Source organism: Podarcis melisellensis (assembly GCF_964234715.1).
Source record: "Podarcis melisellensis genome assembly, chromosome: 1".
NCBI lineage: Eukaryota > Metazoa > Chordata > Lepidosauria > Squamata > Lacertidae > Podarcis > Podarcis melisellensis.
In genome coordinates, this window is record NC_138528.1 from 10,385,486 (window position 1) to 10,399,500 (window position 14,015).

The 14,015-nt window shown below is 46.8% G+C and overlaps 1 protein-coding gene across 7 annotated transcripts in view; it reads left to right on the forward strand.

Annotated features, from left to right (window-relative positions):
• SYNE2 (spectrin repeat containing nuclear envelope protein 2) overlaps nucleotides 1–14,015 on the forward strand; it is a 240,313-nt gene that overhangs the window by 172,139 nt on the left and 54,159 nt on the right. For all 7 annotated transcript variants that reach the window (XM_081908040.1, XM_081908043.1, XM_081908039.1 and 4 more), the window contains exons 79-85: nucleotides 333–479; nucleotides 1,823–1,999; nucleotides 3,929–4,084; nucleotides 7,569–7,718; nucleotides 8,946–9,116; nucleotides 10,141–10,274; nucleotides 13,007–13,208. In XM_081908040.1, coding sequence (XP_081764166.1) covers nucleotides 333–479; nucleotides 1,823–1,999; nucleotides 3,929–4,084; nucleotides 7,569–7,718; nucleotides 8,946–9,116; nucleotides 10,141–10,274; nucleotides 13,007–13,208 — 1,137 coding nt within the window. The remainder of the gene's footprint in view (nucleotides 1–332; nucleotides 480–1,822; nucleotides 2,000–3,928; nucleotides 4,085–7,568; nucleotides 7,719–8,945; nucleotides 9,117–10,140; nucleotides 10,275–13,006; nucleotides 13,209–14,015) is intronic.

Consider the following 14,015-nt stretch of genomic DNA (forward strand, 5'->3'; position numbering starts at 1 on the left):
CAGTTACCACTCCAGCGGGAAGGTAAACGGCATTTCCGTGCGCTGCTCTGGTTCGCCAGAAGCGGCTTAGTCATGCTGGCCACATGACCCGGAAGCTGTCTGCGGATAAACGCTGGCTTCCTCGCCTGTAAAGCGAGATGAGCGCCGCAACCCCAGAGTCAGTCACGACTGAACCTAATGGTCAGGGGTCCCTTTACTTTTGCTATTCTACAGTTTAAGAATCCATAGCCCCTCCTTGTAAACAGAAAGAGCGAGAGAGACCCAGAGTGACTGGGCCAGGTGGATGGGGTATTAAGTATGACTGTTGTTGTTATTGCATCATTTCTGACCAGCTTCAGATGGCAAAGCTGCCGTCTCATGAGGCAATCGCAGAATTAATGGACCGGATGAACCAGATGGAGCAAGAAAGAAGAGTCGAAGCTACTGTGAATGCTCAGAGTCCCACATGCCAAGTGAAAGGCCTTCTGAAGAAGTACAAGGTGAGTAGGGCACTAGAAGAATGAGAGTCCTAGAAGCTGATTCACTTTGCCAGACAAGAATACAAGAATCCAAATCGGGAATCGCATCTTCCTGGTGTGGCCTCTTCCAGTCACCCTATACTGTATTTTTCGCTCTGTAAGACGCACCCGACCATAAGACACACCTAGTTTTTAGAGGAGGAAAACAAGAAGAAAAAATATTCTGAATCAAATGTTGTTGAAGAGGAAGGAGGAGGGAGGATCAGGCTAAGGAGCCACCGGTCCGTCTGCCCCTTTGGGGAAGCTGGATCTGCTGGCCACCTAACAGCGTTGTCCCTGCTGGGGGGATCGGAGGAGGCACGCGAGATGAAGTGACACTCTTCAGCGAAGCGGGAGGAGGAAAGGAAGCGGCTCTGTAACCCAGCAGAGCAAGAGGGAGAGCTGGCTTCCCAGCGAAGCAGGATGAGGGACGGAAGGGGCTCTGTAAGGGCTCCCTTCCGTCCCTCATCGTGCATCACTGTGAAGGCATCACAACAAGAGGCGCTGAGCAGCAATCCCTCTTGCTGTTCTGGCTTCTGGGATAGCTGCGCAGCCTGCATTCACTCCATAAGACGTACACACATTTCCCCTTACTTTTTAGGAGGGAAAAGGTGTGTCTTATAGAGCGAAAAATACGGTAATTGGGGTCTGGCTGTCTGAGCCCTGTCATGAGCACAAGGAGAGCTTTGCTGAACCCCTGGGGTGAAGGGTGCCTTGCATTTTATGAATAAAGGCCACTGCACAAGGATGCCTTGCTTTCTTCCACTTGTGGCATCTTCCTGCTTTCGCCTTTTTTCAAATCGCCACCTCCGCCTGGAGATGCCAGGGATTGAACCTGGGACCTTCTGCATTCAGAGCGCACGCTCTGCCACTAAGCTGCAGCTCTTCCATTGGTACTGTGCCACTTTTTGCCCAGAAATGCTTTTGCAATGGGTCTCCAACCGTCCGCCCCACATACTTCACAATGCCATACAAGGCTCTTCAACTGTCCGCCACCTGTGACTGCACTTGGTAGCAGTAACATTCCATCATAGCAGAGCAGCCCTAAATGCACATTAAGTGCGCAGTAAGATAGATTCTCATGCATATGAAAGCCAAGAAGAAAATTCCATCTTTGCCCAGATGGATTAGCGAGCTAGCAAGTGCATTAACCTACAAGCCCACACTTTTTAAGCGTTAGCAAAGGACAAACATTCACTGAGATGATGGGTCATAGTTCTATGCCTTAACACCATTTCAAATGCCATAAAAGTAAGTGGTAATGGCGTTTTCTGCGTAGGAAGTGCCCTTTTCTTTTCCTAACAGGGTTGTATTTACTTTTCTAGGAGTACGAGATGGAAATGAACTTCAAACAGGGGGTAGTAGATTATGTTAACCAGTCGCTGCTGCAGATGACAACATGCGACGTCAAGAACAAACGTTATGAGAGGACGGTGTTTGCAGAGTGTCTTGGTGAAATGAATCTGCGGTGGCACCGGTTGAGAGGCTCTCTGAGCGGAAAGGTTTGTTTGCCCTTTGCAGTTCTTTTGCACAGAGAACGAGTCCTGTGGATCCAGAGCGGCGGATGGAGAAGTCTAACACAACTTCCTCTCCAGTGCAGCCCCCTGAAACACTGAGAGGCAGGGCCAGCCCTTACATTAGGCAGTCAAATAGCTGCCTCGGGAAGCAGATTTTGGGGTGTCCTGAAAGGGCAGGAAATAGTTTATTTAATGTGCTCCTATTTGTATATTGGTTGGGACGCGGGTGGCGCTGTGGGTTAAACCACAGAGCCTAGGGCTTGCTGATCAGAAGGTCAGCGGTTCGAATCCCCGTGATGGGGTGAGCTCCCGTTGCTCGCTCCCTGCTCCTGCCAACCTAGCAGTTCAAAAGCACATCAAAGTGCAAGTAGATAAATAGGTACCACTCTGGCAGGAAGGTAAACGGCGTTTCTGTGCGCTGCTCTGGTTCACCAGAAGTGGCTTAGTCATGCTGGCCACATGACCCAGAAGCTGTACGCTGGCTCCCTCGGCCAATAAAGCAAGATGAGCGCTGCAACCCTAGAGTTGGTCACGACTGGATCTAATGGTCAGGGGTCCCTTTACTTTTACCTATTTGTATTTTACTGGCAGGATGGGGGAAAGGTGCTTGTGGGGTTTTCTGGCTCAGGTACCAAATGACTTAGCTGGACATGGGTGCACCTGAATTTGAAAAGCCTTTAACTGCATAACTATTAAAGGTTTGGGACCTCTGCCTGCAATTTCACCAGGCCAATCTACGCAAGAAGCGATATCTGTGCGTTTGGAAGGTTCCAAAATTTACAGCTTCCTGCATTCAATTAAGACATCCGTTGTGAGGAATGATCCCCACGTGTGTTGCGGGAATTGTTGTTTAGTCGTTTAGTCATGTCTGACTCTTCATGACCTCATGGACCAGAGCACGCCAGGCACTCCTGTCTTCCACTGCCTCCCACAGTTTGGTGTTGCGGGAATATGGGATGCAAAAGCTGTAGATAATCTTTGGTGGTTTTCCAAAGAGGGTGTTTTAAAAGTCTTATGTCCAACAGTGTCCCTCCAGTGACAGAGGGCACTTAGATCCAGCGGAGGCTTCTTCCAGCAGATTTTAGAGGAAGGTGATTTTCCACCTGTCAGCTCCCCTGCTTCTTCCCAAGGTGTTTAGCTACTGGATTGGGAGGGGGGCAGAGGGAATGGTTGAGGTGAGGGAGTTGCCGTCCTCTCCACACCATGGTAGAAGCCTCCACTGAACCAAAGTGCAGGGTGGATTTGAAATCAAATTGATTTAAATCACTGGTTGGTAAGACTTGATTTAAATCATTATTATTTTTTACAGAAAGACTTATTCAAGGTGATATAATCTTCATATTTACAACCGGATGAAGGTTTCATTTTTGGAATAATAAATTTTCAGAGTAGTTTTTACAGTAGTATTAGAAATTACGGATTTGGTTATACACTTAGAAATGCATAGATAATGATGAAATTATTGTGGGGATTAATAAGCGAACGGTCTATATTTGGACAACTTTTCTGCTGTACTTTAGATGTGGTTAAGCAATTTTTAAAAAAACAGAAAAACCTTAGACTGAGTTTTAGAACACATGAAAAACTTAAAACAAATTCTTTTTTCCTGTTGAATAGCCTTTGGACTATAATGTTACTTAAATAGAAATATGTTTAGAAAGATTTTTCCTCCAAAAGCATTTTATGTAAAAATCCAATTTAAATTTTAAAAAATACCATTTAAATTTTAAAAAATCCGATCTAAATTTAAAAAATATTATTTTTTGATTTATTTATTTTTAATCATTGATTTTTATCCACCCTGCCAAAGTGCCTTCCATCAGCAGAGAGGAGACACTTAGGCAAAACCCCAGATGCCTTTCTGTCCTCTACCAATGAAATCATCCTTAAATTTCCACGTTGGAATCTTTGCAGATAAAGGAGCTGGAGCACATTTTGGAATCTGCAGGTGAAAAGGAGAGCAAAGCCCAGTCCCTGGGCAGCTGGCTAGAAGCACAAAGCAGAAGGCTCAAGCGAGCAGGGAAGCCAGCAAGTTCCATTCTTGCCCAGGACACGGCGCAAGACTGCAAGGTTAAACGTTTGTTCTCGTTATTGCATTTGGGAATTCCAGATTCACATGATTTATTGCATCTGACCCTAAAAAAATCCCACTTTCCTTCCAGACTGCTCAGGGCAGTGTATATGGTTCTTCCTCTCCCCTGCCCATGCTATTTTCACAACAGCCCTGTGAGGTAGGTTAGGCAGAGATCATAGTGACTAGCCCAAGGACAGTGAGTTTCATGACTGCGTGGGGATGCAAGCTCAGATTGCTGTGTTCCTATTCCGATCCGCACTGGGTGGACTTGGTTCAGAAAGATGGCTTGTAAATCAATATTCTTGTTGCTGTTAAATGATAAGTAATAATAATCATGAAGACGGGTTGTTGGATTTTTTTACTTTAGAAGAAAAGGTGAAGAATAATACAGTGGTACCTCGGGTTAAGTACTTAATTCGTTCCGGAGGTCTGTACTTAACCTGAAACTGTTCTTAACCTGAAGCATCGCTTTAGCTAATGGGGCCTCCTGCTGCCGCCGCTGCCGGAGAACGATTTCTTTTCTCATCCTGAAGCAAAGTTCTTAACCTGAATCACTATTTCTGGGTTAGCGGAGTCTCTAACCTGAAGCATATGTAACCTGAAGTGTATGTAGCCTGAGGTACCACTGTAATTTATAATAATAATAATTGCATTATTTATACCACGCCCATCGGACTGGGTTTCCCCAGCCACTCTACGTGGCTCCCAAAAGAATATTAAAAACTTGATAAAACATCAAACATTAAAAACATCCCTAAACAGGTGTCTTCTAAAAGTCAGAAAGTTGTTTATTTCCTTGACATCTGATGGGAGCGCGTTCCGCAGGGTGGGTGCCACAACCTAGAAAGCCCTATGCCTGGTTCCCTGTAACCTCACTTTGACATGAGGGAACTCTCTCACCACTCACAGGCATGCAATGAGATTAGGAAAATGGCTTCTTCTTCTTCTTCTTATTATTATTATTATTATTTAAATATTTATATCCCACCCTCCCCAGCCGATGCTGGGCTCAGAGTGGCTAACAACAATAAAAGTAACACAGCATTCTAAAATTACTTCATTCTAAAATCAGTTCAAAATCAAATTAATGGCAACCATTGGGCTAGAGTTCTGTGAGGATTACCAAAGGAGGGGGTCAGACTGTGCCTTAGCCAAAGGCCTGGTAGAACAGCTCTGTCTTGCAGGCCCTGCGGAAAGATGTCAAGTCCTGCAGGGCCCTAGTCTCTTGTGACAGAGCGTTCCACCAGATTGGGGCCATGGCCGAAAAAGCCCTGGCTCTGGTTGAGACCAGCCTAACCTCCCTGTGGCCCGGGACCTCCAATATGTTTTTGTTTGAAGGCCGTAAGGTCCTCCGTGGGACATACCATTAGAGGCGGTCCCATAGGTACAAGGTCCTAGGCCGTATAGGGCTTTAAACATCAAAACCAGCACCTTAAACCTGATCCTGTACTCCACCGGGAGCCAGTGCAGCTGGTATAGCACCGGGTGAATGTGATCCCACAGCGAGGACCCCGTAAGGAGTCTCGCCACTGCATTCTGTACCCGCTGGAGTTTTTGGGTTCGTCTCAAGGGCAGCCCCACGTAGAGTGAGTTACAGTAATCAAGTCTGGAGATGACCGTCGCGTGGATCACTGTGGCTAGGTCAGGGAGAGAGACGTAAGGCTAACCGTGATGGCTACGCAGCCGCAGGAAGCAATGCTTCTGAATACCAGTTTCTGGGAGCCAGAAACTTGTGCTCTGGTCCTCCTTGTGGGTTTGCCACACACATCTGGTTGACCACTGAGAACATGATGCTGGACTGGAAGGGTCCAGCTCATTTGTTCTTATTCCTCCTTAACTGAGGTTTAGAGGACTTGTCTGCAAGGGCTAAAATGTTCCAAGAGCGCATTTTGGACTGGTCAGCCAAATGAGCCCTCATTATTTCCCAGACAATAAGGATAAGCCACATTTGCAATGATATTCCTTCCCTCCTAGGTAAGTCTTTTGTTTTTGTTTTATTGCCATGGTTACCCCTTTTCTCTCCCGTTGCAAAATAGTGGGTAGTTTTTCCTATTTATTCCCCGCAGTGTTTTTTTTTTTTTAACTAAAGCGCTCTGGAGCCTTTTCGCGTCCCCCCCCCCCCCGCCCAAGCTGAGGGACAAGAGGGATTCATTCCAACTCGCCAGCAAGAAGCATGGTGAATAAATAAAAGGACAGATTGGAACTCTCTTAGTGAGCAGGTACACTCACTACGGGAGAGAGGAAGGGGAAGGAAAAAGTTAAATAAAGCCAGGAAGAATGTTTCCACATCCTTGAAGACAACTCTTTATAATAATAATTAAAAAAAACCCAAGGAAAATGGGGGGAACTGACTTTTAATTCTCAAGCACTTGTATAAGCTTTGCAGGAAAATAAATGAATAATCTGATAGTCACTACATTTTACACTAACCCTATGCCTTGTATCATATATTCAAAATGAGCAATGTGTGTTTATTTGCATGATTTATGCTGATGATAGGGATACGGGTGGCGCTGTGGGTTAAACCACAGAGCCTAGGGCTTGCCAATCAGAAGGTCGGCGGTTCAAATCCCCGCAACGGGGTGAGCTCCCGTTGCTCGGTCCCTGCTCCTGCCAACCTAGCAGTTTGAAAGCACGTCCAAGTTCAAGTAGATAAACAGGTACCGCTCCAGCGGGAAGGTATATGGCATTTCCGTGCGCTGCTCTGGTTCACCAGAAGCAGAATACAGTGGTGCCTCGCAAGATGAAAGAATCCGTTCTGCGAGTCTCTTCGTCTAGCAGTTTTTTCGTCTTGCAAAGCAAGCCCATTGAAGGCTTGGCGGATTAGCGCTATTAGCGGCTTTTAGCGGCTTAGCGGATAAGCGGCTTAGCAGCTTAGAAAAAGGGGGGAAGGAAAAAAAACCCGCAGGAACTCACAAGACATTTTCGTCTTGCAAAGCAAGCCCAAAGAAATTCGTTTTGCGAAGCACCTCCAAAACGGAAAACTCTTTCGTCTAGCGAGTTTTCCATCTTGCGAGGCTTTCGTCTTGCGGGGCACCACTGTATTAAAAACACGATAAAACATGGGATAGTCTCCTCCCTGTTTTATCCTCTCAGCAACCCTGTGAGGTAGGTTAGGCCGAGAGACAGTGACTGGCCCAAGACCAGTCAGTTAGTTGCCAGGCCAAGCAAGAATTTGAACCCTGATCTCCCAGGTCCTAGTCCAGGACTATGACCATAACACCACAAAGGGTCCCTGGGTTGTCCACAATCAAAGGGTTCCAAAATAAACCAGCCTCCCCAATTTGTGATTTGGTTTTGTGGGTATTTTTGTTGTTGTCTGCTTTGCTTTTGTTTTGTTTGTTTTTAAGCCCTCTGTTCGCCACAGTCGGAACAGATTTCCTAGCATTGATTGTTCAGAATTAGAGCTGGTGTCTGGTGCCGAAAAATGAATTATGCACAGAGAAGAATTCTCATACTCTTCTGTTTCCTTTTCCCCAGGCACTTGAAAACCAGCTTGCAGTTAAATCTAAGGAGCTGGATGAGCTGAAGCAGAGTTACCCAGTTTTAGGAGGTGGTGCCGAGGATCCTGCGGGGGCAATGCCAAGAACCAGCAATTTAGATGAAATGAGGACCAGAGTTGCCAGCCAGGTTGATACTTTCTCCTTTTTTTCCTTTGCGTATGTCTGGCACTGTGGGTTAAACCACAGAGCCTAGGACTTGCTGACCAGAAGGTCGGCGGTTTGAATCCCCGCGACGGGGTGAGCTCCCGTTGCTCGGTCCCTGCTCCTGCCAACCTAGCAGTTTGAAAGCACGTCAAAGTGCAAGTAGATAAATAGGTACAGCTCCGGTGGCAAGGTAAACGGCGTTTCCGTGCGCTGCTCTGGTTCGCCAGAAGCGGCTTAGTCATGCTGGCCACATGACCCAGAAGCTGTGCGCCAGCTCCCTCGGCCAATAAAGTGAGATGAGCGCCGCAACCCCAGAGTCGGCCACGACTGGACCTAATGGTCAGGGGTCCCTTTACTTTTACCTTAAGATTTGGTGACTTCCTGAAGATTGCTCAGTTGACTCCTGCCATGCTAGGATCAGAAAATAGCACTGAGGAAATAGATTCCCATGGGGAGGGGCCGCAGGGGGGCAAGGGGCTGTCTTGCCCAGGGACTGAGCTATGGACCCTCTCTAGTGGTCTTTTGGCAGCGATCAGACTTGAACTCAAGAGTCGACTCGTGTGCCTAGCCATTTACCTGGTGAGTTCTACTAACTGTCATGGTTCCATGAATCCTGTTTGGTGCTGGCAAGCAGGTCTGTGCCAAATTTCTAAAATGGCAATAGAAAATATTTTTCTTACCGATTTTAAGCTGCCATGGAATGAGAGCTCACAGCTGAGCTGTCTGTTCCTTTTGCAATTTAAAACCCTTCAGGCACTGCTGAATCCGTGAGTTTTCCTGCTGGGATGTCAGCAGCAAGTGTAAAACCCGGTGTATTTATTCCTGCAAATCATTCCCTAACCAGGTGTCCTGGAATGAGCTCTGCTAGAGCTTTGGCCTCAAATTAGGATGATAATGAAAATAATTCTAAAACTTTAATGCCATACACTGATATGTTTTTCCTTCCTTCAGCATCTGGTTGGAAGCATGCGCTGTTCCCTCTGAAATCAGTTATATGTTAATTTGTTAAATACTTAGAGTGTTTTTTTGTCCAGCGTGTGTTAGAAGGGAAGCACTAAAATAAAACACTGAACAGTGGGCGTCTCTTAGTGTTTAACAGTGGGGTGCCCCTTAGACATTTTCCAAGTGTCCTGATACGTAATCTCAAAAGTGTACTTTGTGAAGCAGAAATGGCATCCGCGTGTCTAATCATGGGGTCCGGTGTTTGCAGGTTGCACTTCTGAAGACCTCAACAGAGTCTGCTTTGGAGCAGTGGCGGATTTATGACCAAGCTTGGGATGAAGTCAGACTGATGCTTGCAAAAACTTTGTATTGCCTGGAGGTTAGCAAGCCTCCCGTGGTTACATTCGAGACACTAAAAGCCCAGGTGGAAAATCTCCAGGTATGTTTCACATTTCTTGGGTCGTAAATGCTCCTCCTAAAAAGACAATGGGCTACTTCATATGCAACGTCAAGCCATGGTTTACTGGTATGTGATTGAGCCTTGATGGACTCCTAAACCCACACACTTAGCCTTATCCTGCCTTCTTCCCCGCTTCCTGTCTAAGGCAAATAATAGTTTACTGTCTCAGACGAAATGGGCAAACTATGGTTTGCATGGGCCCTGCAAAACTGAATTAGACACCAGGATCAGTACCTCATTTCCAAATGAGTTTGCAGGAAACTCACAAACCATGCTGTGTCCAGCTCACCTGTTCACCTCATTCACATTTCACCATGGTGTGTTTGAAGTCACGGTGGGTTAGATCATCTGAAATGCTGCACATACAGAATGCTGTGTCTTGCAATGAGGAATTCAGTGAGTTGACCCATTTCAGACGGATGATTCTGGTCCTCCCCAAAACAAGTTAAAAGAAGCCTTACATGTCCCTTACAATAGAAGCAAATTAACAATCTGGTCCGCTGTCGATAATGGGAAAAGTTGCACCAATGGTATGCACAACAAAACACACAAGTGCCTGGTCAAAACTGGGATGATAATATGCAGCCCTCACAGAGGTCTTTCTAGAGAGTGGCTGAAGGGGCTGGAGCGCAATGTCTTTTCATGCTGGGTCTTGGATCTTCTCTCCCTCCCCCCTTTAAGTGCAAAGTGGGTTAGATTCCCCCACTCTTAAGCCTTGAGGAGGGCAGGGGAAGTCTTTCTCACTACATTCCAAGTCTTTCTGGAGTTGGTAGATTCTTCTCCCTCCTCCAAGCTTGGGAGAAGCAAGTGAATGAGATCTCACCAGAACAACAACAGCAGCAAAAGCAGCACTTACTAATGGAAAGCTGGCAGCGTATTTGTGGCAGCTTAGAAGTTTAAAATGTGGTCCCTTGGGGAGGAGAGACGCAGGTTAGCATGTCAACAGACGCCTCCTCGAATGCTTTGCACTCACAACCAGCCATGTGGCATTTCTTCCCCACAGTCTCTTCAAGATAAAGCAGAGAGTAATGAAGAAATCTGGGCTAAACTCCAAGCTGCTGCTTGTAACCTGAAGAAGCTGTGTGATCCCTCATTTTCTGAGATTATTGAAGAGAAATGCAGAGAGGCACGCACAAGGTACAATAAGATTTCTTTATTTTATTTGTTAACCATTCTGTTGTCTGGCCCCAGCAAGTCATTGCTTTCCTATGCAGTGGCAATTGCGTGTCGAGGACCTCCAGGACACCCCAAAATAAAGACAGGGTTCACACAACTTTATTGAATTACAGTATGTGAGTGGCTGCTTAGGCATTGGTTAGCGACTATCTGTTCCCACTTAGAGGTAGGAACAGAACTGACAACCGCAAACCTACGGAAGTCAGTAAGGGTAAACATTTTTGGGGAGAGGATAGATCTGGGTGCCAGGCTCTCACCTCTCCCCAAATGCTCCCAGGGGCTCTTGCGTGGCCCTAGCCCCTTGCCAGGGGTTCGGACAAGAGCATGGCGAGCCCCTGGATTCCTTTAATGGAATACCCTTGCAGCAGCAGCAGCGTTGCAGGGGCAGGCACAGCTAACCACATCCCCTCCACCAACCAAACTTAACCAATGCCTAACCGCAACCTTAAGGAAATCAGCCCTGAGTGCTAACTGGAAGGACAGATCCTGAAGCTGAGACTCCAATACTTTGGCCACCTCATGAGAAGAGAAGACTCCCTGGAAAAGACCCTGATGTTGAGAAAGATGGAGGGCACAAGGAGAAGGGGACAACAGAGGACGAAATGGTTGGACAGTGTTCTCGAAGCTACAAACATGAGTTTGACCAAACTGCGGGAGGCAGTGGAAGACAGGAGTGCCTGGTGTGCTCTGGTCCATGGGGTCACGAAGAGTCGGACACGACTAAACGGCTAAACAACAAAACTGCAACCTTACAAGTTGTGACGATTTGCTATGCAGTAGGCAAAAAACCAAATGGCACCAGCCAATCAGCCAAATGGCAAAAATTCCTACCAGGCCGCTGCTCCAAAGCAGACGACCCCATGACAGACATAGCAAGGTCAGCACAAACAAACCCTAAATATAGGGAGGGTGGGCGGGTAATCCGATGTGTGCAGCGAAAAGAGGAAGCTCAACGCTACGCACAGGGAATAAATAGCACCCCCATGAATCAAACAATTTTGCAGCATTAAATTCTCCCCAGCAACAATTGGAGGTGCCCTATCAAATTCATGGCCATCCATACTAACCCGCCCAGCAACAGGGGATGTCATGGTTGCCAACACCGCAACACGTGCTCTCCATGAAGGAGAACCCGCTTTGCTCCATAATGTTTAACTTTGAGGTGAGGAGGACAGTTCTACTGATGTCATCCTTGCTCTCCAGAATCAGAGTGGTTGTTCTGTGGTTAACCAGCTCGCTGGTGGATACCCTTAAGCCAGTGTTTCTCAGACTTGGGTCCCCGCCTATTTTGTTGGACTACAACTCCCATCATCCCTAGCTAGTAGGACGGGTGGTCAGGGATGATGGGAGTTGTAGTCCAACAGCAGCTGGGAACCCAGGTTTGAGAACCGCTGGCTTAAGCTGATCGCCACTAGCCCAAATAACCCAGTGATAACCAGCCTGTGGGGAGGCACGAAGCATCGGGCAACATTCCAAAATGCATATTAGACAAGGCTTTTATTAGGCTAGTCAAGGGGCCACAAAGTAGTGTGCAACCTTTTGTATTCTGCAAAGATCTTCATCAGACTACATAGCAAACAAAGCAGCAGTGGGAGGGAGGGATGTTGGAGGGAAAAGCTAAAGAATGGTGAATCCATGGAGTCTGCATCTGCTGCCTGTCTCAGGATGGGATGTGGGAGGAGGAGAGAACATTCAGACTGGATGCTTTTAGCTGCTGCCCAGGTTTCGGGGTTATTGGAAAAAGGAACCTGCCATTGTTAATATCCTGCCTGTAGGAATATAAAATCCAGCTCTTGCTCACCCCCATCTCTACCCTTTGGTGAAACGCACAGACATAGCAACTGTGTGTGCTATGGCTTAGCTCTAGTTAGTGCAACAGCAGGGGAACTGAAGCAACAATAGTTTTTACCATGAGTACCCAAACGCTTGCACATTCATGCTTAGCCATAGTTTGGCTTACTGTTACGTGCGAACCAGGCCATTTAGTAGGCGTGTCCAGATGCGCAGTAGAAACACAGTTGCCATGTTGTGTTCAGGCCTACACTCATATCCCCTGGTGCTCTCATCACCGGGGAAGCTTTGGAAATCCCATCAGATGAGTTTGGCATCTTGCTTAGGTTGGCATTAGGAGCCAACTAACTTCCTTTGAGGCTTCTGGCAGACATGCCGCTCATGCATGTGACCAGCAGCCTAGTGATGTGGCGCATTTTAGCTCCATGCATTTATCTGCCTAAAGAAAGAAAAGAAGTCCCCTCCACATTTCAGAACACACGTCCATCAACCGTGGCGCGTGACGTTTTCCCACTCTGATGCTGAGCAAGTCACTCAGTGCTCTTCCCTAGTATGAACAAACCGCAGGAAGGCAGGTAGATGTGCTCTTAAGGAAAGAGAGAGGTAATTGAAGTGTTTGCTATACAGTGGTACCTCAGGTTAAGTACTTAATTCGTTCCGGAGGTCTGTTCTTAACCTGAAACTGTTCTTAACCTGAGGTACCGCTTTAGCTAATGGGGCCTCCCGCTGCTGCCGTGCCGCTGGAGCATGGTTTCTGTTCTCATCCTGAAGCAAAGTTCTTAACCAGAGGTACTATTTCTGGGTTAGCGGAGTCTGTAACCTGAAGCACCTGCAACCTGAAGCGTATGTAACCCAAGGTACCACTGTAATGCTGCATTTAATTTAATTTAATTTTTTAATAGATGGACACTGATGAACAAAGAAATTGAAGATCACTTACACAAAGCACAAGCATCTTTACAACTTTGGGAATCTTACGTTGGTTTACATGCTGAAGTCATGGCCAAGGTGGACAAGTATGAAGAGCAATATGGTTCCCTTTTGGCAGATGTGGCTGCAGGTCATACAATGGACTTCCTTAAGCAGAAGGTCGAGGATGTGAAGGTAGGTTAATGGGATTTCCATGGTGTGGTTGCCTAGAAAGTGGGCGGAGAATAAGAAAGGGATGCTCTATCTGCAAGTGCAGAGTGTTTGAGGACCGGGACATTTGCAGAGAAACCAAAATGCTTGTTTACAAAGCTATTGTACTGCCAGCCTTAATGTATGCTTGTGAAACATGGGCCACTTATAAACACCATCTCCAACTCCTCGAAAGGTTCCATCAACTGTGTCTCCGAAAAATTTTACATTTCACTTGGGAAGATAGGTGAACTAATGCCAGTGTACTGGAAGAAGCAAAGATCACCAGTGTCGAAGCAATGATTCTTCAACATCAACTTTGTTGGACTAATCATGTTGTGCGGATGTCTGATTATCCTCTTCCAAACAACTACTCTATTCCGAACTTAAAAATGGAAAGTGTAATGCTGGTGGTCAACAAAAGAGGTTTAAAGACTCTCTAGACAAATATTAAAAAATGTAGTATAAACACCAACAACTGGGAAACACTGGCCTGTGAGCGCTCCAATTGGAGATCAGCCTTTACCAAAGGTGTTATGGGCTTTGAAGACGCTCAGACTCAGGACGAAAGGGAGAAACGTACAGTGGTGCCCCGCAAGACGAATGCCTCGCAAGACGGAAAACCTGCTAGACGAAAGGGTTTTCCGTTTTGAAGGCGCTTCGCAAAACGAATTTCCCTATGGGCTTCCTTCGCAAGACAAAAGCCCATAGGGAAATCTCCGGGACAGCGGGGAAGCGCAGCGCGTCTTCCCCACTGTCCTCGGACCTCCTCCGAAGGCTGGCGATGGGGCG